Below are 23361 nucleotides of genomic sequence, written 5' to 3' on the forward strand. Positions count from 1 at the left end.
TTTGTTTTCTTTCCAACCAGGTGAAAGTTTTTTTTAAAAAAGAAAAACCAGGTGTTAAGAGGCACTTCAGGCTGATGAATAGGGTGATGAGTGAGAAGTTAAGACTCTAATCCCAGCCGTGGAATATTGAGAAAGCACCATTCTAACCGTTTTTGCTTGTTCTCCTTTAAGGTGGGAGTAACCTTCACACGATCTGGTGGCAATAAAAAGTTAAAGCAGTTCATGCAAAACTGAATTGTTTGCTAAAAGGATTCCTAGAAGACCTAGACATTTAAGTTTAGTATTAGCACAGCCAGATTTAAATATCCCTCCCTTTGACTTTCAAAACAGAAAAAGAAGTAGGAAGATGTGTTCCCACAAAAGCTATTGCAAAGCAGTTTCCCATTCCCAGAACCTGTAGGCAGAGAAGCAGCACTGCAAGGTGAAGACGTGAGTTTGTACAATTTTCCAACATCAGCTCCAGAGTGTCTCCTGATTTGATAAGGGATCAAACAGAGGGGTGTGTCCCCTCCAAGAGCTACCCTTCTTGACAAACTGGTCTCTGACAATACCTTCCAGAAACTTAGAGAACTTCCAGAATGAAAAGAGCACAAGGTGGGTTGCATTCAACTTAAATGCTTTTATTGACAATGTCTTTGAACAATAAGCAAACAATGCTTAAATTTTTCATTCAAGTTCACTTTCCACATGTCAAAAGACCTCAAGGTAGAAAAAAATAAAATAAAAATATAAATATCTGAGAATCCATCTTAATAAATAAATTAAAAACACAATAAAACGTTTTCATGGAAAACTGTTAATGTCAGAACATTCAGACCACCTCAACAATGCATGATCAGTAACGTTACGATGAACATCGATGTTGAAGAAAAAACTACAGTACATGGATATAGCTATTTATTTCTATCTACTAGAAAATAAAGTCATATCTTTTCTTAATTTAATATTGGTCATTGCTAATCAGAACACACTATTGCCAGGAACACAGTAGTTATTGTTAAAATCAGCTGCACTAGATACAATTTGAAAATATCCAGCACCAGGTTAATTCCAATAACGAACCCAATAGATTAGTTAATGCTATGAGAAGACTAAAGAGAAAGAGAAAAGAGACACAGACCCAGGCCTGGCTCCACATGCTACTAACTATCAGCTCTCAGAGGTGTCACTGGGAATAATACACACTCCATGCGTTTTGCTACATCTCCAGAAGAGGTAAGGACTTGAGTCCACACGGGGATGCTCGCTTGCAAGTCCTTGAGGCCCACAGCCTGGTGTGTTTCACGCACAGATAAGGTCCTCCCTAGGTCTACGGGAACCCTTGAGGGAAGACGTGTTTCTCTCCGTAATGCGCCGACTCAGGCAGTGGCCACGTGCACGCCCACTGCCTCCCCTCTCTGCATGCTCACAGGGCCAGCAGCGTGGGTGAGCTGAGCGAGTCAGAGGAAGGCTCGTTGCTGCTGCTGCCCTTGCGGTGGGCAGCTGCACAGCTGGGGAAGGAGTCAGCCTCAGGGTAGGTGAAGACGAAGGAAGACGTGTAAGTAGTGCAGCTGGGAGTACAGGTGACCACCGGGGTGCACAGGGGCTCCAGCTCCGTGGCCATAGGCCCCATCCCCAGGGAGCCACCGTGCAGGGGCTCCCAGTCTGCTGCATAGAAGGAACCAGACAGGTCCATGTCTGGCACAGAGCGGGCGGTCTCCGAGCCGCTGGGCCTGGACGATGCTGGGAACATGAAGTCATCAAAGGGCTCAGCCTTCAGCTCCATGCTGCCGACGCTCTTGACGGGCTCCACTGAGGGCTTGGGCTCGGGGTCATTGAGGAGGGGCAGGGTGAAGGCCTCCTCAGATTCAGGGGTGGCAGCCTCAGGCAGGCCCCCACTCAGATCAAGGGAAGCCACAGACATCTCTTCTGGGAAGCCCAGGTCGTCAGGGATCTTGCAGGCAGGTCGGTGAGCCGCTAGGATGAACTCGAGTTTTTCCTTCTCCTTCAGCAGATTGGCAATCTCCGTCTGCAAAGCAGACTTCTCATCTTCTAGTTGGTCTGTCTCCTGGAAGGAGAGAGCAAAGGAAAGCATAAGACATGGTCTGACTCAAGGACACAGATCCCTTACATCCGGTCTCCAAGTATCCCCTTAAGTTTTAAAAAGAAGTGACCCATGGGTTCTACCTACCGCTTGGAGGGTGTCAGTCAGCTCCCTCCGCCGGTTCCGGCATTTGGCTGCAGCCATCTTATTCCTTTCCCTTCGGATTCTCCTTTTCTCTTCCTCTTCTGGGGACAACTAGGGAGGGAAAAAAAGAGCAGCATTCAGTAACGGTGTCTGCCATCAGCTTCATTCACCCACCCCAGGGAAACCAGCTCCTGCAGCTTCCTAGCTCCTGGCACCTCTTCTGTAAAGCCATTTCTAACCTGCAGTTGCAAGCTGGGTGTGACTTGCATTTAAAATAAGAATCTCAGCAAGAGCCAAGAAGAGCCCAGACTAAAGGCACGAGATGGAAACGTACTGAGGAAGAAACTACACATCAGGGCATTTCTTAGGGTGAGACTATCAGAGTCTGATTTGGATGGAAAGGGTTTGGAGCCAAGCTTTCCCATTTGGGGTGTCCAGTCAAGGCATCAACGGCTTCACTCTGACCCCTATGCTGCCTGTCTCCACAATGTCGACCCCCACCTCCCCCTCAGAAGGTGCCAAGAACTCTCACCTGTTCCATCTTGCCCCTCCGGCCAATGCTCTGAGCTCTGCCTCCCGTCATGGTTTTCATGACTCCAGCCCTGGAGTAAGCCCCAGCTGAGGGAGTGGGAACTCCATAGGGGTGGGGGGCTCTGGTCTGGGACGGGGCCACGGAGGAGACCAGGGTGGGCTGCACTAGCCATTGTAGGTCCGGGCTGGTCGAGATGGCAGTCACTGTTGGGATGAAGTTGGCACTGGAGACGGCCAGATCGGTGCAGTAGTCCTAGAATGAAAGAGAAGGAAGAAACGGACGTGAGTGAGCAGGTGGGGGTGAGCAGATTCCCAGTGCTGCATGCAGCAGGGAGAGAGGCAGGAGAAGCCCTCCGGCGATGGACAGCTCGCGTCTTTATACAACGCCCGTCATCGGGGATGAAAGGTCTCCCCCCTTTCTTCCCAAGATTTCCGCAGCGCAGTGCCTTTCTCTTCCATCCTGCTGCTGCGTTCCCGTTATCCCTTCAGCATCACTCTCTTGAAAGGGGGTTTGTTATAAATATCTCTGACGTCCGCGCTGACGCAGGCGCCGCTCCGGAGTCTCCTGAATGAACTCGCTTTTTATCAATGAAACTGCCTTACACACCCGCCTGCTTCACCCTCCTTCCCTACCCCTCCTTTCCCTGCTCCAGGCTGGAGCGGGGCGGGGGGAGGGGGGGTGATGGCCGACTTTGGCCGCCTCCCCCCGGAGGTGCCAGGTTCTACTTCGAGAGTCTTTTGCTTTGGGACACTTTGGCCCCAGCTAATTAATGTCAGAGATCAGTCAGCGAGCGTGCGCCGGGGGGCACAGCTCAGAAAGAGCCTGCCGCGGCAAAGAAGCAATTCTGATGACAAGCTCGCGGGCCGCTCCGAACAAAGTTCGGAGCTCCCGAGAGAGGGCTGCTTTTGGCCGGGGCAAGCCTCCCTCCCTGCCCCCGGCGAAAGGAGTCCCGGACTCGTCTTCCCGAGCGTCTCGCCCCGGTGATTTCTCCCAGGTGACCCCTCCACCCCTGGGCCCTGCGGCGGCGCGGAGCCAGCCTCACCTGCGCATTGACGGGAGAGCCCATGCTGGAGAAGGAGTCGGCCGGTGAGTGGTAGTAGGAGAGACTGTCCCCGGCCGGGGAGGCGCTGCTGCAGCGGGAGGAAGACGCCTCGTAGTCGGCGTTGAAGCCAGAGAACATCATGATCGCGAGCGGTCAAAGCCGAGCGAGGGGCGCAGGGGCGGAGGCAGGTGCGAGCTGCCGGGCAGAGCTGGGTAGGTGTGCGCGGTCGCTCGCTCGCTCGCTCGCTGCGCCGCCGGCTCTGTGTCAGCTCCTTAAGCTTGCTCGCTGCAGATGCGGTTGGAGTACTAGGCGCCGCAGCCACCGCTTTTATAACAGCATTTTATGAATGAGCCCAACACGTCACTCACTGGGCGCAACCATTGCAGCTCCCGAGGGGTGGCGCACGGGCCCGGCTACTTCTAGGATGCCCATTTGCCTCCTCCGCCGCCCTCGCAGAGCCCCCAGTTCCCCGCGCTGTTGAGTTTCTTGATCTTGTCGGCCTGTCTCCCCCTAGTTCCTGGGGTCGCGTGGAGATGCAGAGATGAGGGGCCGTGGGGATGGGTCCCCCCACGACTGCAGCGGACGGCCGTGGAAACCTGCTGACGCAGATGTCCTAATATGGACATCCTGTGTAAAGGGGAGGGAGGGATTGACGGGAACTGCTCGCGGGCTGCAGCCAACACCGAGGGTGCAGCGCCGGGGGGGAGGCGGGGGCCGCGGCCGGGGGGAGGGGAGGCGGAGAAGGCGAGCGAACATTCGCACCTGGTTCAATGCGGACCCTTGTTCCGAGGCTGGGGGAGGATAAGATTGGCGGCGGCGGGGGTGGGGGGCGCCCTTTTACTCCGGTACGGAAACCCGGGAAAGAGTTCTGAGGCTCAGGTTATAGGCGACACTGGTACACACAGCCAAGCAGGTTAAACCTCGGCCCCCGAAGGAATGCGCCTCTGCCCTCACTCCCCATTCTAGCCCTAATTCAGTGCAAGCTCTGGAAATGGGCCCTCACCCCCTCACCTCAAGCTCCCCAGACTCCAGCATTACTAGGATTGGTCCTGCGGTTTGGAAGGATCCAAAATAAGACATACGATAACCTACTTTATCTACGATGCTGGGTATTTTTTATTCTATATGTTTTGTTTGTTTGTTTGCTTTTAAGGGGATAGGCGCTTTTATTTTTGTTTTTTCTTGCCCGTGTATGAGATGTTAGTGTTGCTGTCAAACCCCTGAGAAACTAGCCAATAAACATCGTGCAGAATCTCTCTACAAGGATGTCTGAAGGATTCGTTTGCCTGGTTCTGAGCTCGGGCCCCGGGGTGTGGGGGGTGTTCTGTGGACAAGGTCGTCAGTTCGGAGCACCGGATGGAGCGAGCACTGGGGCAGCACAAGTCCCTGCTGGGGAGGTGGGGGTGGTTCGGCGCCCCAGGAAGCTGGTTATTGGGAGCCCGAAGCCGGTGATTTTCCAGCGCGGACTTGGAGGCGGGGGGGAGGCGGGTTGGACCGGGGGCGCCTGGAAGGACGTGCCCAGCAGCGCCCAGGCTGGAATCTTCGGCAGCTGGGACCTCAGGCACCGCTCGGTGGCCTGGAAAACAGGCCTTGGGGGGGGGGGGGGTCAAGGTGCTCTGGAGTGCGCTGAGCACCGCCCCCCCCGCCCCAGACGCCCCTGGCCTCCTGCTCAGATGCAAAGGACAGCCTGGGTCACACTGCCCCCGGCTCAATCTGCGCGCCGGCCACCTCCGGGACGCGAAGTCGCAGGTCCCCGCAGAGACATAGGTCCCTGTGTCCCTTCCCCCACTCTTCGGGCCGGGGGGAGGGCACGATGGGCACCTGGAGAGGGGCGAGGCGGGATGAGGGCAGCGGGCGGATCCTTCGGGACTCGCGGGGAGCGGGACAGCCGACCTGCCTCCCGCGCCGCACCCCGGAGCCAGGCGATCCTGCTATAGATAGTAACAGGGAAGCGGCTGTTTACAGCAACACTGCGCCGCCAGGGCCGTCTCCAGGCGACGCCGCGCGGCCGGGCGCGCCGTCGGCCTGGCGAGGCCGCTCTCCCTCCTTGCTCCCCCGGGGGCCTCGGCCTCCCCGGCCCGACTGCGGCCACTCCCGCCGCCTGACCTCATCTGTGGGGTCCGGGGGCTGAATGCGGCTTGCGCGCGCGGCTGGACGCTAACCTCCATTCTTAGAGATGCGAACCGGGTGAGAGCTGCTAGGGCAGGGAGGCGGGGATTCGTGGAACTGGGCCACTTGCTATTTTTGCATTCCCTGTCACAAGAAGAGGTGAAAACAGAGTTTCATCATTGTATGTCACTGGTTTATGTTGGTGGGAATTTAGGCGCTTTTTTCCCCCTCACTTGAAGAAAAAAGGGGAGAGAAAAGGAAAAACACATAATACATAAACATAGACTTGGAGCTGCTCTGAATCCTCAAGCAATTCTGCTGCATTCCATTCACCTAGTTCTATCGTTTGCCGGGCTACTTCATTGTCCTTGATTTTTAAAAAAATAAAAAAGTTAAGAAGGCAAATCCATCTCTCTTATTATTAGCTTTGGGCAAAGTAGGTCAAGCTTTGAATTCCTGGGTCTGGCCTTGCCTTCCCTTCATAACTGGCTCTCAGGCCACTTAAGAGAAAACCTAGAATGATTTCATTTACTTCCCCTTAGAGTTTTGAAGCAGCTCCGGCCAACACCTAAAGGATGTGTCAAGATTTTATATCCAGGATTTATGCATATATCATTTATTTTGCCCTTGCCAATAAAAAAGGAAAAAGGTCTTTGGATAAGCCTGTCTCCTCCACATAGCTTAACTCTTTCTTTCCTGGCATCATTGTGGCTACAGAGCTGGAGACTTAATAAATCCATCCTCTAAGAAAGACACAACCATCACTCATTCTTTTATTTATTTAACAAAGAACTTACTTATTGGGGCTTCCCAGGTGGCTCAGTGGTAAGGAATCCACCTGCCAATGCAGGAGGCACAAGAGACGCAGGTTCAATCCCTGGGTGGGGAAGATCCCCTGGAGGAGGAAATGGCAGCCACTCCAGTATTGTTGCCTGGAAAATTCCATGGGCAGAGCAGCCTGGCAGGCCACAGTCCATGGGGTCACAAAGAGGTGGACACAATTGAGCGACTGAGCATGCATGCGATTACTTATTGAGAGCCTTCTATGGCCTGGCACTTGCTAGGGGCTGTTACTTACTCTAGTGAATACAATGGACCTGCCCCTACTGTCAGAGAGATTCCAGCCTTGTGGACCGACAAGTCATTAGAGAATTGCAGGACAGCAGTAAGTCGTTTGACAGAGGTAATAACAGGGTGACTTCCCTGGTGGTCCAGTGGCTAAGACTCCAAGTTCCCAATGCAGAGGGCCCAGGTTCGATCCTTAGTCAAGGAACTAGATCCCACATCCCACTAAGACCCAGTATAGCCAAATAAATAAATATTTAAAAAATAAGAGGGTGCTATGAAACACAGAAGAGAATGTGGGCACAGGTATCAGAAGTGATTGCAATACAGAGATGGGATCTGGATCCACTGTCCTCTGGGATATAACATGATAAAGACTGAAAGCAGCCAGAGCATCATCTAGGAAGTAAAAGCAGGTGTTCAACCTAAAGCAGTAGTATCAGAAAATATAATCTCAGACCTCCTCTCCTGCCCCGCTAATATCTGAACCTGCAGTTGTTCTAACATACTCTCACATCTCAATCTACTCATGGTATCCATTTCAGGACAGCCAAAAATCACACTTTTAATAAGGAGTTCACGTGATGTAGCCTTAAAATAAAGGGAAATCAGACCCTATCTGTGAAATTATGTTTGCCACTTGACAAGGTCAGGGTAACTTTGAGACAGATGTGTGTGTGTGTATGTGCCTCTGTGAGTTCAGTGCTGCCTTCCAACAGGGCAGGGCTTCCATGTTCTGGACAAGTCTGAGCATGGAAAACCAAAACTTACATAGTTTGTGATTATCTGTGTGTTGAGTTCCTGCTACCTGAGGATCCAAAAGTGAACAGGAGGGTAGATTCTCATATCTGATTTTAACCCAGATTAAAAACAAATTCATTCTTTCTCAGCAGTTGCTCCTTATCAGATAGAGACTCTTCCTATTTTGCACTTCTCTGGCATTTAAGAGACCTGACCCATAGCAAGCTTTTGTTCACTACTCTGGAGGTCAGTGCCCATTGTTTAGCCTGGTGTTATTGCAACACTAAGTGAAAGGCTACTGTCTGTGCCGCCTACGTAAATGCTGCCGCACACAACCCATCCTCAGCATGCAGAAGTAGTTATTTATTTGGGGAAGTGTGGTCTATCGGTGAAGGGTTGTGGGCAGAGCACGGGACTAGAAGTCAGGAAGATGCGTATAGCAAATTCATCTCCTTCAGGGACTTGGGGGAAGTAGCTTCTAAGACTTGTTTAGCATCTGCCTACTTTTGGCCTTTGTCTTTTTCATATACAAATATCCACTTATAGGCACCTACCCCAGCGCCTAGCCCGTAGTAGGTGTTTAATAAAATCTATTGAACTGCTGAATGAATGAATGCTCTCAGCCAAGCAGGGCAACTGTATATTCTTGTTTTTTATGGATACTAAGAAATCAAATAGAGAATGTTCTTTAACTCTTTGAAAAGGCTGAACAAGCTGAGTCTTTTATCCTTGGATATGAATAGGCAAAAACTGGGAAAGAGAAAATAACAAGATGTTTGGGCTATTTTCAGCTGGTGCAGCCTCTGTCAATAAAGAACACCCCAGTGGTTAGTGATGAAAGATGGAACTTACCCTTGTTCTTGAGCCCCATGAGAGACAGCCAGTACCCATACATAAAGGCCATATTGTCCACAATGACAATGACTGTGTGACCACCACTCTCTAATTTATCCATTCTAAATGTCTGAACCCCAGCAGGAGAAACATTTCACTATTCCCACAGGACTCATAAACTCATGTGAGCCCAGCAAAGGACCTTAGGGGTCAAGGTTACTCACCCTATGGCTCAGACAGTGAACAAAAAGTGTCTCTATTTTGAAACAGTAGTAGGCACAGAACTATCACCATCATCATCACACACACACACACACACACACACACACACACACACACACGCCACCATCACCACCACCACTCATTAGTACTAGGAATTTTGCCTCTTTGGGAAAAACTGTTTCCATTCTGAACAACTCTTGGCTTTTTGACAGGAGATGATGATTCAATGGGATCCCCGTCCTTCTGCTAATGCAAGCATTTAAACAAAGCTCTGTGTGGTCCCTGGCACACTCTCCATCTGGAGCTGAGGAAGCTAGGGAACAGCTACCGTGTCTAAGGACACATTTCAGCCTAAGCTCATGGGATCTTTCACCACAACCAGCAGCACTGGATCCCCATTTAGTCAGTAATGCCAAACCTTGCTGCAGTCCCCATCCTCCGACAAGCAAGTCTGTCCAGGCTGTCAGATCCTGAGGTATCCTGAGCTGACCTTCAACTCTGGTGGATTTAGCTGCTAAAATTCCAAAGGAATCTCACTGACGTCACTAAATCTATAGGACAACACCACACCCTGACTGAGAAACCTCAACTGCAGGGCTCCCATCCAATGGGGAAACCTCATGATCTACAAGGACAGGGCTAAGGATGGCTCAAATGGGCTGGCCCATAATGAGCCTCAAAGTGTTAAGACATCTCCAGCATCACTTACACCATTTAATCCACCATCTTTCCCAAGAAGAATGACAAGAAAGATCTTTAAAAGAGACATTAATAATTATAAGGCAAAAAAAAAACAAAAAATCCTCTTTCCAAACCAGAAGAATCCTGACCAGTACGTAGGAATTCAGTTATGCTGCCTTCTGATCTACAGATCATAGGTTCATCCTCTGATGTGGACATTTTGTGTCTTAGTTTAGTATCTGATTCACATTCTATGAAAAAACTTCCAGTTGCAACTCCCAGCTAAGTTTTTATTTTCTCCACTGCTGTTTTACCTGGAGTGTCAATGAGTTACAGATCCCTTGTGAAAATCCCAGAATTGACTCTACTGAAGAATTCTACCTTTAGACTCTGACCCACCTAAGATTGTGGGGTAATCCATGAAGATAAGGACAGATCATGCACTAAAAGTCTCCTCTCCCGCTTAGTGGGGCTCTGAATTAAATCCTAACACTAAACACGAAGTCCTAAATCCCTCCAAACCAGTGCTGCTGGTTGTGGTGAAAAATCCCATGAGCTTGGGCTGAAATGTGTCCTTCTTAGACACGGTAGCTGTTCCCCAGCTTCCTCAGCTCCAGATGGAGCGTGTGCCAGGGACCACACAGAGCTTTGTTTAAATGCTTGCATTAGCAGAAGGACGGGGATCCCAATATACAATATACAGAATTACACTCAGAAAAAAAAAATCTGTACTCCTTAAAGAGATCTACCACAACTATGTAACCCAGCCCCGGCCTCACCTTCCATCTTAAGCAACTTTCCCTCCTTCACCCCTCTCCAGACACACTGGACTTCTTTCTGTTCCTCAAATATGCCAAGCTGGTTCAGAAGCTGGGTCTTTCTAATCACTGTTCCCTCTTTTCCCCAGATCTGGACATGTTGACTTATCCTTATGATCAATATCTGCTCAGTTTTCACATTCTCCAGGAAGCCTGTCCCCCATCCAACACTGCATCCCTCCTCATTGCCCCTCAGTCACTTTCTGTCACATTACTTGGTTTTATTTTCTTTCAAAGACTGATCACTAGGTTACTTGGTTTATGTATGTACTTTTTCATTGCCTCTCTTCCTCTCCTAAGCCACAAGCTCCACCAAAGCAGGGACCTTATCTATCTTATTCAATAGGTATCTATCCTCAGGGCCCTAGCTTGCTAACACTAGTAGGCACTGGATAAATGTTTGTGGAACATTAAACAGAAAGCTCATCAGCTGTTCATCAGCTGTTCATGTGGCTGGGAAGGCAGCATGGATTCTTGTTTTCAATAAAGGGGCTTGATGGCTGACTTCCTACCTGTATCTTTCTCAGGTGAGGGAAACCAAAATCCTAATCAGTACCTTCTTTATCAGGCATAATAATTTATATGCTTATAAACCCAAGTGGTACACCCATCCTTAGAACTGTATGGATTTGTCATATCTGCTTATTAATCATTCCACTAGCTGCCATTCAAGAGGGTATGGGTGCTCTAGTTTTTTTTTTTTTTTTTTTTTTGGTGCTCTAGTTTTAAACCCACAACCATCCCACCCAGAAACGTGATCAGCACAACAAGAAATTTCATCTCAGATGGGGTATCCTCCAATCCTTTCTTTTCCACAAACTCAGCCTAATACCACAAGCAACTTTTTAGAAACTATTTGGGTATAGAGGTAAAAACCTAACCAATTTTTTAGTTCAAAAGCACTGTGAATAGAGCCCTAATAAAACCTTCATACCAACTGTGACACTAGTGGTAAAGAACACACTTGCCAGTGCAGAAGACATAAGAGACACGGGTTCGATCCCTGGGTCAGGAAGATCCCCTGGGGAAGGGCATGACAATCCACTCCAGTGTTCTTGCCTGGAGAATCCCATGGACAGAGGAGCCTGGTAGGCTACAATCCATGGGGTCCCAAAGAGTCAGACACAACTGAGCAACTAATACTTTCACTTTCAAAACTTTCATGGCACTAATACTAAAATGACTGTGATACCCTTCCAAGTAATTCAAAATAAAAACAATATCAATTTGCAAAATAAATTTTTACTTGAAAAATAAAACTTACAAATATGCCAAAAATAACGCCAGGATATAAGTTCCATGAGGGATGGAAAAATTGCTGGTTCGCCAGTGCCTGGAACAGTGCTTGGCACAATAGCAAGCACTCAATAAATAGAAAGATGGGTACAGTTTTCCTAATTTCTTCCTTGAGACTTTCTCCAGCCCCCACCCCAGCATATACTTCCTTGGCTTCTTGGGCAATCCAGCCATGGTTGAGAATGTGGCTGGGACCAGGTCAGTATTTGTTCGGCATGCACTGGACAGGACTAGAATATCACATACCACAGGATCACCTCAGGCCTGGATGCAGCCCTATGTGGGCCAGAGCTGATCTCTGTGGTTATAAATGGAGTACCACGTGCTCCTGCTCCATCCAGATTGCTGTAAGTGAAGGATGGAATCAGCCCTCAGGAGTCTTCACTTGAATCATTTGACAGCATTCTCTTCCTTTCTCCAGATTAATCAAATGGTTTGGAATGAATCTCATATCACTTGCCCAGAAGGGTGTCTGTGGGTGAGGAATCTTTGCTTTCCCCTAGTCTCTATTTTCCAGGAACAGGAAACTTCATAGTAGGTGAAGAGCTGGGACTTCATCTGCTATTAGTACTTTGCCATCCAAATCAAGTTTAATTTGAACCCAGAGCGTCATCCAGCTGATGTCTGCTCAAGCTTTGGAACTTGAAAAAGAGAGAAGCAAGGGGTTGTGAAGAGGCTGGGGAAACGGAGAAAACCTGACGTTATGCAATTAGCGCTCCATGCATTGGCTGCCAAATTCCCAAGTTCACCGAACAATAGCTCCCAGCCAGGAACAATGAATATCCACACTTCTCATTCATTCTGGCCTACATGCTAAAAGAACAGGAGACTCACATAAAAAAATAAATAAATAATGGAGAAAACGGAAGAGTTTCAAATTAAGTGATTTTAGATTGTATTTTTAGATAAGAACAGCCCTGAGGTGTTAATTTCTCACATCTGGTTTGAGATTAATTTACTTATATTCTTATCAGATATCTCTCTCCTGGCTTTTTATTTTTCCATTGGTTTCAGAATTCCCTTCAGGGAAGAAAGGGGTTTCACAGACCTCAAATTATTATTACCTTGCGTAAGAAAAAACAACTACCCACAGGTACTAGGGCATGGCCTCTACATAGTTAATCTTTCATCACTCAAATTGTACAATTATCCTATTTCTCATTCTTTATTCAGTACCTTTACTGGACACCTACTATGTGCCAGCCAATAGAATCCATAGTAAACAGATAAGCTCACATGAAGCTCATGGTCTAGTAATAAACAAGAAAACAAATAAACAAAATATATAAAAGTAAGTGCTAGGCAAGTAGTTAAAGTGGAAGGATATGTTGTGAGTGACTGTGTTGCTACTTTGGATTGGGTGGAAGGAGGTGACATTTGTCATGAGAAGGACAGGGAGCAGAGCATTCTGGGCAGAGGAAATGCTTCCCAGTGTCAAGTATTGAGAGATATAACCACGGAGCCCAGCAACCCTCTGTCTTTGTAAGGTGCATTTCAAGCCCTAGTGTCTGAGTTACCAAAAACTGTCTCTCTCCACCAGACCATAACACCTACCAACAAACCATCTGTCCCTCCCACAGACCGTAAACACCAACTTTTGGATCACTGTTACCAAATTTGGAAATGTCCCAGCCACTCCCCATTTAGTTTCCTCCCTAACTTGTCACTAAACTTCAAACAGGACATGGAGGGTTTTATTTCATTCTCACACCATAACAACCCGTATGGATCCTTCTTATAGATGGCTGCATGCTAAAAATCAATGGCTAGCAAGCTCTCTCTCAATAGCTTGAAGAGTCTTACATGAGAGCTCTGAAAAATACTGACACAAAATGAAAAAGACTGCCCTCAAGCAGTCTGTGAGGTCTTCCAGGGCCTTTTTTTAACAGGAATTTGAAAATAGGCACATTCCATTTTGCCCTCTGTTAGAGAGCTACTGACAATAAACAGAGTTCAACTTGGAATCTGTGCTGTAAAACAGAACACTGAACAAACCAAGTTTTCTCACCCCAGGTGACACTCTCCTGTACTCTGCTGATATGCAGGGTTTAAGCAAGTACATTTGGGAAATTTATGGGGGACTGAACTCTCATAGTATTAGTTTCTTGAATTCTTTGTTATTTTGTCTGCACTGGAGACCGTCCCACAAGCCATTATCAGAATCCACCCATCTTCAGTTCCCGTAAATATTATGTCTACACAGAACTATGTGAACTATTTCAGAACTGGAATGCTTTTCAGGCTGTGAAAGCTTGCTAATGGGAATGACAGAAAAAGAGCATTAAAACTTAAATGGGAGAAAATTCAGTGGCAAAGAGAAAAGTGGGCTAGAGGATTACATGTGGGTTGGGAGAAGAGGGTAGCTCAACCTTCAGAAACTGATTGTTCAGCCCATGCTTGATTATTTAAATCTAGCAGCAAATGTATGCTGACAAATTTCTGGGGGGCACTATGGTGACTTTCCTTATAGCAAGTAAAAGAAGTGGAGTTCAGTTCTCAGCGGTCATTCCTACTACAGTTGGTACTGATTGTTCCAGACAATGAGACCAAGGGAAGCTGAGGCAGCGACCGTCAACTGTCAGTGATTCCTGGGAAGGAGCAAACGATAGTGCTTTCTGGAGTGCAGGGCCAAATTCAATCTGGATGCAAACTTCTGATGCAGGGATGTCTTCCGATTTTGGCAGTCCCAGCCTCTAAAACATTTGGGAAAAGACATCATAACATGAAACGCATGAATTAAATATGAGCTGCTAGTATTATACATATGTTCTCTGCCCCTATTTCCACTCTGATTCTCAACTCAATCTACTCTTCATCCAGATCGCAAACTTCAGTATCATATCATCATAGAGAAACTCCCTGAGCATCTAGGCTGAATGAGGAACACTTCAGAAACCCTTGTTCCATCCTAGGTTTGCATGTATAGCACTAGACACCATTCATAATAATATACACTTATTTACAAAGCAGTCGGTATAATGTCTAAAAGATAAGCTCCACAAGGACAAGAATATTTGTTTTGTTCATTGATGGACCCCCAAGCATCTAGCAAACCCTGGTGTTGGTAGCTAAGTGTTGATTGAATTTGTTTGGTGTCTAGCTCCCCATTTGAGGAAGGCAGAAACCTTGCCTGTTTTACTCATCATTGGCTCTCAGCCCCTCATATAGTACCTGACCAAGTAAAGTCTGCCCAAAAAGTACTTCTCCAATGTGTGGAAATAACAATAACTAATATTTATTGAGTGCTTGTTCAGGAATGAGGTTCAGTGCTTTACAGATACCGTTATGTTATTTACTATTTACCAAAATTCAATAATATAGGTATATTATGCCATTTTGGTTGAATAGGTTCAATAATTTTTTTAAAACCAATGATCTTATAAATACAACATTGTAAAGCAACTATACTCCAATAAAAATTAATATAAAAATAATGATCTTATAATTTTCTAATCCACAATAGACAATTGAACTAAATTTTCTCCCCAGTCTAGTAAGTAGTGACTTGGTAACATGAATAAGTGCATTTATTTCCCATGGTGTCTACTCTCTGGTAGCTGGTGGCTGGTGAGAGAGAAATTCAGTCTCAGGGGCCTTAATTATGCTTAAATTGCTTAGAATTAAATTATAGCCTCAGCTCCTATTCATATTGGGCTTTTGAGAGGAAAAGTATATACTGTATATCACTCATATGTAGAGAAAGAAGAGAGATAGGGTGTTGGTTGCATTATATCCACATGCAACCACAGAATATAAAGAGATTCTACTTCTGCCAGAGGAAACTGGAAGTATGAAAAAATTACTGGCCAAATATTGCCCAAGATGCTGGTTAAACTGGCTGTGCCAGTGTCTCCTGCACCTGCCTGAGATCCCAGTTGGAAGGTAGGTTTGTTCCCTCCTCTGGGAACTTCGCCAGTCTCCAACATTCACCTCCATCTGATCTGGCTGAATCAGGTAAAAGGCAGTTACTTATCCCACCTCCCCAGGTAAAACCAGAAGTGTTTGGGTGGGTGGGGCATGGTCCAAGCAAGGATCAGACCACCTAGAAACAAACTGACCTGCCCCAGAGTGGAAGCAATTCCAATATTCAATGTATTATAGTCCCACTACCAGGAACCCATCTGGTGAGATTATATTACTCTCCTTTGCCAAAGAAACCAGTGACCCAAAAATGCATAATGCAAGAAGCAGCCAGTCTGATCAGGAAACTCAAATGGTTCTTGAGTCAGATTTTTACATCTCCTTGGTTTCTCTGTCTGTTCTTCACCACTATCACCACCACCCCATGGAGAATGAATAATGAATAGAACTGTCAATGGAAGATAAGAAATAAAGACAAAACAAGGAGTTCTCATAAACATACATATATTCAATCCTTCAGTCCACATCCTTTTGACTTTTTGAGTATTGAAATGCCCTGTGGCTCAGTTGATGAAGAATCCACCTGCAGTGTGGGAGACGTGGGTTCGATCCCTGGGTTGGGAAGACCCCCTGGAAAAGGGGGGGGAAGTCCTCGGTCACTCTGAGGCTTTGGGTGAGGATGTGGGGAGAAGAGTCTCCCCCCTGCAGGTGTGAGCAGAGCACAGGTGTGCTGGGTGGGCTCGGCAGATCCTCTGTCAGCAACCTGCACACCAGTGGTGACCAGTTTTGAACAAGACAGTCTTCTCTAGGTTCCCAGCAACTCGTTTCTCAGACTCACCCAAGAGCCCAGGGCTCCTGTGTGGTTCCATTTGATAACCTCACTTATGTTCAGCTTTAGGAGCTTTATTACTAATTAAAATATCTGTATTCTAAAACTAAGATCTGAAGAGAGAGGCAAATGCTCACACCAAAGGCATATACGGCTGAAAATGGATAATTTTAGGAATGGTGAGGGAGCATGCCTTGGTGTGTGTGTGTGTGTGTGTGTGTGTGTGTGTGTGTAGTCACTCAGTTGTCTCTGACTCTTTGCGATACCATGGACTGTAGCCCACCAGGCTCCTCTGTCCATGCAGTTCTCCAGGCAAGAATACTGGAGTGGGTAGCCATTCCCTTCTCTGGGGGAGTCTTCTCGACCCAGGGATTGAACCTGGGTCTCCCACATTGTAGGCAGATTCTTTACCATCTGAGCCACCAGGGAAGCCCAGGCCTTGATATAGGACATATCAAATCACACAGGTGGGGATTCATTCGGCCTGCCTATGAATTATACCCCCTCAAGCCCACCATGACACTGATTCATATGCAGATCACTTCATAAGACATTTTTCAACTGGAAAATGCCTTCTGCTTAACAGTTTTCGAAGCTCTTTCACAAGAATTACCTGGAGTGGGACTCATATGAGTCCTGAGAGGTAGGCAGGGCAGGTAGTAATGTTTTCATTTTTACAACTAAGGAAAGCCAGACTTGAGGAATGTGAACAACAAGCTGAATTCAGTCATGGCTAGGGTGCGGAAGAGGGCCGGTGTGCACTTGGGCCTGGGAAGGCCATGTAGGTCATTGCTCCTACACTTTCTGGCCTAGGTCAAGGCCCCTTTGCTATGGAAACCTGATGGGTGTAGGTTCCACTCAGTACTAAGGCAGGAAGTGTTGGGAAAAACTGCACCCATTAATAATGATCAAGCATTTATACACCATTTGGTGTTTCCACAGCACCCATTAATGATCACTACATCATTACAAAGCTCTTAGGTCAGGGCAAATGGGTGGGATCAGTGAGTTCTCCAGACCCCATTTTATAGATGAGGAAGTAGGCTGGGGAGATTAATTGTCTTGTGGTTTGAAGAAATCAGTAGTCTAGCAGGACATCACGGTCCTTAGGTTGAACTTCGTCAGTTAAATGGAGCGGCTCAGCCAAACCACTGGGCAGGAAGGATCTGTACCTCTGTGTGTGTGCATGTAAGCTCATATGAAAAAAACTGCTGCTTTCAGTACCATCAAAACTATAATCTACTTGGTATTTCCTGAATTACACACCAAATGTAATGGTATTTAATTAAATTGTGACTCCCTGGGCTACATACCATGGCCCATGACTATATTTTGGTCCAAAGTACAACACTCTGTGGGAGAAGGTGAGGGTGGGATGATTTGAGAGAATAGCATTGAAACATGTATATTATCACATGTGAAATAGATCACCAGCCCAGGTTCGATGCATGAGACAGGGTGCTCAGGGCTGGTGCACTGGGATGACCCTGAGGGATGGGATGGGGAGGGAGGTGGGAGGGGGGTTCAGGATGGGGACACATGTACACCCATGGCGGATTCATGTCAATGCATGGCAAAAACCTCTACAATATTGTAAAGTAATTAGCCTCCAATTAAAATAAATAAACAAAATTTTTTTAAAAAGAACAGCAACAACAAAAGAACTAAGAAGAAAGGAAATAAGTCTGGGAGATGGAAAAAGACATGGAAGCTCTAAAGTTATAACTGATGCCCTTAGACAGAATCATAAAATCCAGTTCATGTGCTGGAGTCAAATCTAGTCACTTGGAGACTCTGCCATGCTCCATCTTCCTCCCCGCTTCCTCATCCAAACTGAGAAAATGCCTTCAGCCACCTCTTCCAGCTTTTCAGGTCATTTTCATTGAACAGTACAAAGATTGCCTCATTATTCCTCTTTTGGTGTAACCCAGATATATTGGCTCTCAGAGACCGAGACACTCTGTATTCCTGGAAACATAAAGAGAGATGATATAATTAGAAAGAGATGTTTGATCATTTAAAAAATGATCTTATATCAGACTTTCAAATATTCCCTGGCAGTGTCAGGACAAGAGGGAGACTTGCCTGGCAATTTAATATATTTACTTGGTAAATAGTAAGCACTTGCAGTCCCTGTGACTTAATCAGAATGAAGTTCATTATGATAAAAAGCTGTGCCCTTTGGTCCTATTTGCATTAAACAGTTTCCCAATTTCATTTAATTTCACTCACATCTCTGAAGGAAATTATAGGCTATGAGGCTGGCCTAGGGGCAGGGGGAAGACAGTTAGCAAGACTATTTACCAGAGGAGATAAAGGGGGAAAGGTAGGTTAAAATTAGAACAGAGAGAATAGGTACCCTCGTTACTCCTTATCAATTCCAATCTACAAAAGCACTTTTCTTGTTTTTAACTCGAGGTTTGCATCAGTCTCTCTCTCTCTCTCTTTCTCTCACTCGCTCTCTGGGTTTTGAAAACATATTATCAGGTCATCTAAACCTTTTATAAAACATCTCAGACTTGTATGTGCATGAGCTAGCTGGTGAAGATTTATTACGCTTGACACCATAACTTAAGATTTTAAGGCATTCTTTTAGGCACAACTTGACTGAAAACCCTGAGTCTAGATCACTGTCTCTTGCCAGATGTTAACCTGGTTTCACTGATGGGAGCCCAGGGTAGGTTAAAACTGTTTCTGGAGGCATTCACGACTCAGAATGTTTAGCTCCATCAGTATACTGCTATTATATATCAAGAAATGTGGGATTTTAACAACAGAATTTTCCCCCACCCACTCCCCCATTTCTGTCCTCAATTTATTTCTCTTTTGGAAAAGTCCCCCAGTTTTGAATTAAAATGGGCGGGGAGAAAAGCCTAATATTCAACTAGCCCACAAACTGAAGCAACCACGCAGGTCTTTGGGGATCCTTTGGTGTCTGCTCAGGCTACAGGAAATCTGGGCATCTATGGGTGGAACGACAAATCAATGATGTCATTCAACAGAATTAAGACCAGACGGAAAAAAATGTAGCCAAATTCTGCAGGGAGTAGCACTGAATCCTGGCATTATGTATGAAAGCCGCCGCCCCCCTACTTGAGAGCATAAACAAGTTTAAGTGTGAAGGCAACACAGTTCGTGGGATGAGGCTGAAAGGGTAATGCTGATGGGGGGCGGGGGGCGGGGGAGGGCGGGGGGGGGGGGGTGGTCAGAGGGTGAAACGCCAAGTATTGGGCTGTGATTGACGCTGGGCCTCAGGACCCTGGACTCTCAGAAGGGACTTGGTCACAAGGGAAACATGCCATCTATTGGGTTGTAATCGGTAGGCGAAAGCTGCACGTTGAGCACGTTTCCTCCTGCTTCCCATCCTTGGCGATGGGGATCTCAGACCCCAGCCTCCAGGATCTGTTAGAGAAATAAACAAGCGGGACACAAACAACCAAAACAGCAACACAGCAGAGCTGGCGCGGAAGATGAAGCTCCGCCTTGGGAAGCTGCGGGCCAATCAGAAGCCTGTTGCTGGGGTCGGTGTTTGGCCGCCTGACGTTCCCATAGAGACGGAGGAACGTTACACACTAAACACTGGGCGACGTTGACGTCTATGCATTATATCCAAGGAGACGGCTGAGTACACGTCATCTCCCCGCCCTCCCGCAGCGCCAGGGGCGGAGGGAGCGACGCAGGCGTCTCCGTCACGTGCCGCTTGCCGGGAGCGAGGCGGGTGGGCGGGGCTTGTTGCTATGGCTGCAGCTGCTGGCTGTTGTTGTTTGGAGCCGGAATTAGAAAGTGCTGAGGCGGCAGTGGAGCCAGAACCAGATTGTGGAACAGCGGCTCCCGCCCCCGGGCCAGAGAGGGTTCCCCAAGCCCGCGGAAAGCCAGGACACCCCCGAGGCTGCCCCAGCACGCTTCAGCCCTAGGTCCTGAGCCAAGATCTCTCTGTGCTGCCTGTGACTCCAGACTGAGGGCCAAACCCAGACCATCCCCTCCACCCTTAGTTAGCCATAATTGTCAGGGTGACCTCCGGAACCGCCGTCTCCTCCAGACAGCGGCCCACAAAACTACCACTTGGCCAAACTTGCCTTGCGCAGGAGATAGGGAAAAAAAAAAAAAAACCCAGCGTCGGAAACTTTCCCACTCTTGGAGTAAACTCCGGAATCAAGGGGAATCATCCCCCTGATAGCTCAGTTGGTAAAAAGAATCTGCCTGCAACGCAGGAGACCCCTGGGTTCGATTCCTGAGTAGGGAAGTTCCCCTGGAGAAGGGACTGGCTACCCACTCCAGTATTCTGGCCTGGAAAATTCTATGGACAAAGAGTCGGACACGACTGAGCGGCTTTCACTTTCATAAAGAAGTTTGGATTTAGCTTTTATATGTTAAAAGAAGCAGAACTTTAGACACTGACTGTTTAGAGCTTTGTTGAATATTAGGGGGAGGGAAGCGTGTTCAAGAGTTCTTCTCAAGGAGAGAGAAAATGTGGAAGCCCCTACCTGCCTGCCTGCCTGCGAAGTCACTTCAGTCGTGTCCGAGTCTTTGTGATCCTATGGACGGTAAGCCGCCAGGCTCCTCTGTCCATGGGATTCTCCAGGCAAGAATACTGGATTGGGTTACCATTTCCTCCTCCAGGGGATCTTCCCAACCCAGGAATCCAACCGGGTCTCTTAAGTCTCCTGTATTGGGAGGCCAGTTCTTTACCACTAGCGCCACCTGGGAAGCCGCTAGCAGCCCCTGAAGTCCCTAGCAGCCCCTGAAGTCCCTGATACTGAAAAATGGGAAGGCTCTAAAAAACCTAGGTCAGTAGGAAGTGAAGCTTTGATTTCTCCATTGCTTAATTTGATCTTGACTATAGAAGTTAACTTGAGTGTGAGAAATCTGTGTGCCAGCCTCCTTTTGCTTCACCCAACTCTGGAAACTGTTACAGGAATATTGCGGCAACAAATTGTAAATAATTCCAAATCAGCTAACGGGAGTGAAGGGTTGAGATGACCATGTGAGGGCAACCACCCTGAACAGAATGTAACAGTTGAACAATATGGTACAGCTGAAGGGGCCAGGACTTTGAATTTTCTCCAAGTATCACAATGTTCAAGCTTAGCTGAATTTAAACTGTGACTTTTATTTTTGAGGAAACGCCAAAGGGATGTTAGTTGCTGGAATTCAAAATAAGTCATGGCAGTGAGCATGACAGCATCTGTTTCTGATGGCTGAAACATAAAGACGAAGCATTTCATTTGGTGTTTGGAGTTGGTCTGAGATCCCTCTATGTCTGCACCAACGCACATCCAATCCTGTTTTCCACCACTGGCAAATCAGCCCCTCAGGGTTGCCTCCCTGTTACTCCATGCTAGGCCTCCCTGTGCTCCCATTCAGATATTTACTACCTGCCCACAGAGCATATCCGTTCCCTTTCAACATTCCCTTGCTCCATCCTCTGACCTACCTATTACTCACTTCCCTGACTCCCTTCTCTAAACAGTTCTCCCTCAATTCCCTTCCCACTCTCTTGCCACTCCCCAGGTGTGTACCTAGTTGACCAGCACTCCTCAAACCCTTGCCCCATCCACCCATCTCTACCATAATGTTTTTCCTGTCTGGTTCCTACTTACTAAAAGACTGTAGTCTTCTGCAAACGTTGGCTGAACACAGGAGGAAGGGCTTAGTGAGTTGAACAAAGCCATCGTCTGCACTTAAAAACAAAAATCCCCAGATAATAGTTGAGACCCATGACACATATTCAAGCCTTATGCAGACTCTGCTTATCCGAGCACTGTGGGCAAGGCAGCAGTTTACTAATTCTGACATTTTCAGGAAGGTAATAATAGTTTTTACTTTTTCCTGTTTACTGATGATCAAACTAGACCCCTTTGAGAGTATCGGTTGTACTCCCCACACCACCCACAGCCCCATAATACAACACCGAGAGCATAAAGCATATGGAAAAGGGAGAAATCTCAAGTTAGGTTAATCAGTTCAGTTCAGTTGCTCAGTCGTGTCTGATTCTTTGCGACCCCACAGACTGCAGCACGCCAGGCCTCTCTATCACCAACTCCCGGAGTTTACTCAGACTCATGTCCATCGAGTTGGTGATGCCATCCAACCATCTCATCCTCTGTCGTGCCCTTCTCCTCCTGCCTTCAATCTTTCCCAGCATCAGGGTCTTTTTGAGTGAGTCAGTTCTTTGAATCAGGTGTCCAAAGTATGGTTAATGGAAAGGTCCAACTTGTAGATAGATTAGATTGAGTCAGTTTGGGCATAAGAATGAAGTGATTTGTGCTTTGTTTCAGATGAGAATGTAAAGCATTGGAATGATTTACCCTCAGACATATAAATAACCTATCTTACCGTCTAGAAAGAAAGTGGAGTAGCAGTCCTTATCTTCCCCCCTTTAAACTGTAAGTTAGAATAAGACAGTTACTGTAAGATTCTCTTTCTAGATCTCTTTTCCAATTCTTCAGGCCAATCAAGAACCCAGGAAGCCACTGACAATGAGTGTGGGAGAAGAAAATAACTGAAGGCAAGGTTGATCTGGCCCTTTGATGTGCCAAACTATATAGAATGTTCTTTGCTTTCATATATGTGATATCATTTTATCCTTCCAACATTCCTTGTGAACTAAGTCTTCTTGTGCCCATCTTGACTACCAAAGAAACTGAGGCTCAAACAGTTAAGCAACTTGCCCAAGGATGTGGTACAGAGCCAGTCTTCCAACTCAGATGTCCATTTTCAGAGTATCTGCTCTTCCTACATTCCCATGAGATGAGGTGAAATGCACAGAAAACCTCCACCTGGGTCACTTTACAAGTTTATCTTTCCACAGGGAAACTCTCGCCCCTTTTTAAAAAAAAAAAACATTTATTTCTTCAAAAAGGCAGAGAAGAGATTAAAGATCTTTTGCGAGATCTGCTAGAACTTCATGAAAAGGTGCTGACACCACAAAGTAAAAACATGGCTCCGTCCCAGCCTCCTGGGACTCACCTCTATTTCCTCATTGGCCTGAGATCCAAGAGGCAAAGAGAGACATGCCCCAGAGCACACACAGCAGAAAGGTTTTGGGCGAGTTCTGGGAGATTCTGACCTGCCCCAGGCTAGGGAGGGCACCACCTAAGTTCACAGGCTACCTGGAGAGCTCCGCCCAGGTTTACCTGAAGCTGTCACTTGGGCCTGCTCCCT

The 23361-nt window shown here is 47.1% G+C and overlaps 1 protein-coding gene across 1 annotated transcript; it reads right to left on the reverse strand.

Annotated features, from left to right (window-relative positions):
• Positions 1-599: 599 nt before the first annotated feature.
• Positions 600-4055, reverse strand: FOS (Fos proto-oncogene, AP-1 transcription factor subunit). Its single transcript, XM_061156591.1, has 4 exons — positions 3742-4055; positions 2700-2951; positions 2171-2278; positions 600-2047 (listed from the first exon to the last, which is right to left on the reverse strand). Exons 1-4 carry the CDS (start codon positions 3880-3882, stop codon positions 1406-1408), a joined length of 1143 nt encoding a protein of 380 aa, XP_061012574.1. The 5' UTR covers positions 3883-4055; the 3' UTR covers positions 600-1405.
• Positions 4056-23361: the final 19306 nt, after the last annotated feature.

This window comes from Dama dama, chromosome 12 (assembly GCF_033118175.1).
Source record: "Dama dama isolate Ldn47 chromosome 12, ASM3311817v1, whole genome shotgun sequence".
NCBI lineage: Eukaryota > Metazoa > Chordata > Mammalia > Artiodactyla > Cervidae > Dama > Dama dama.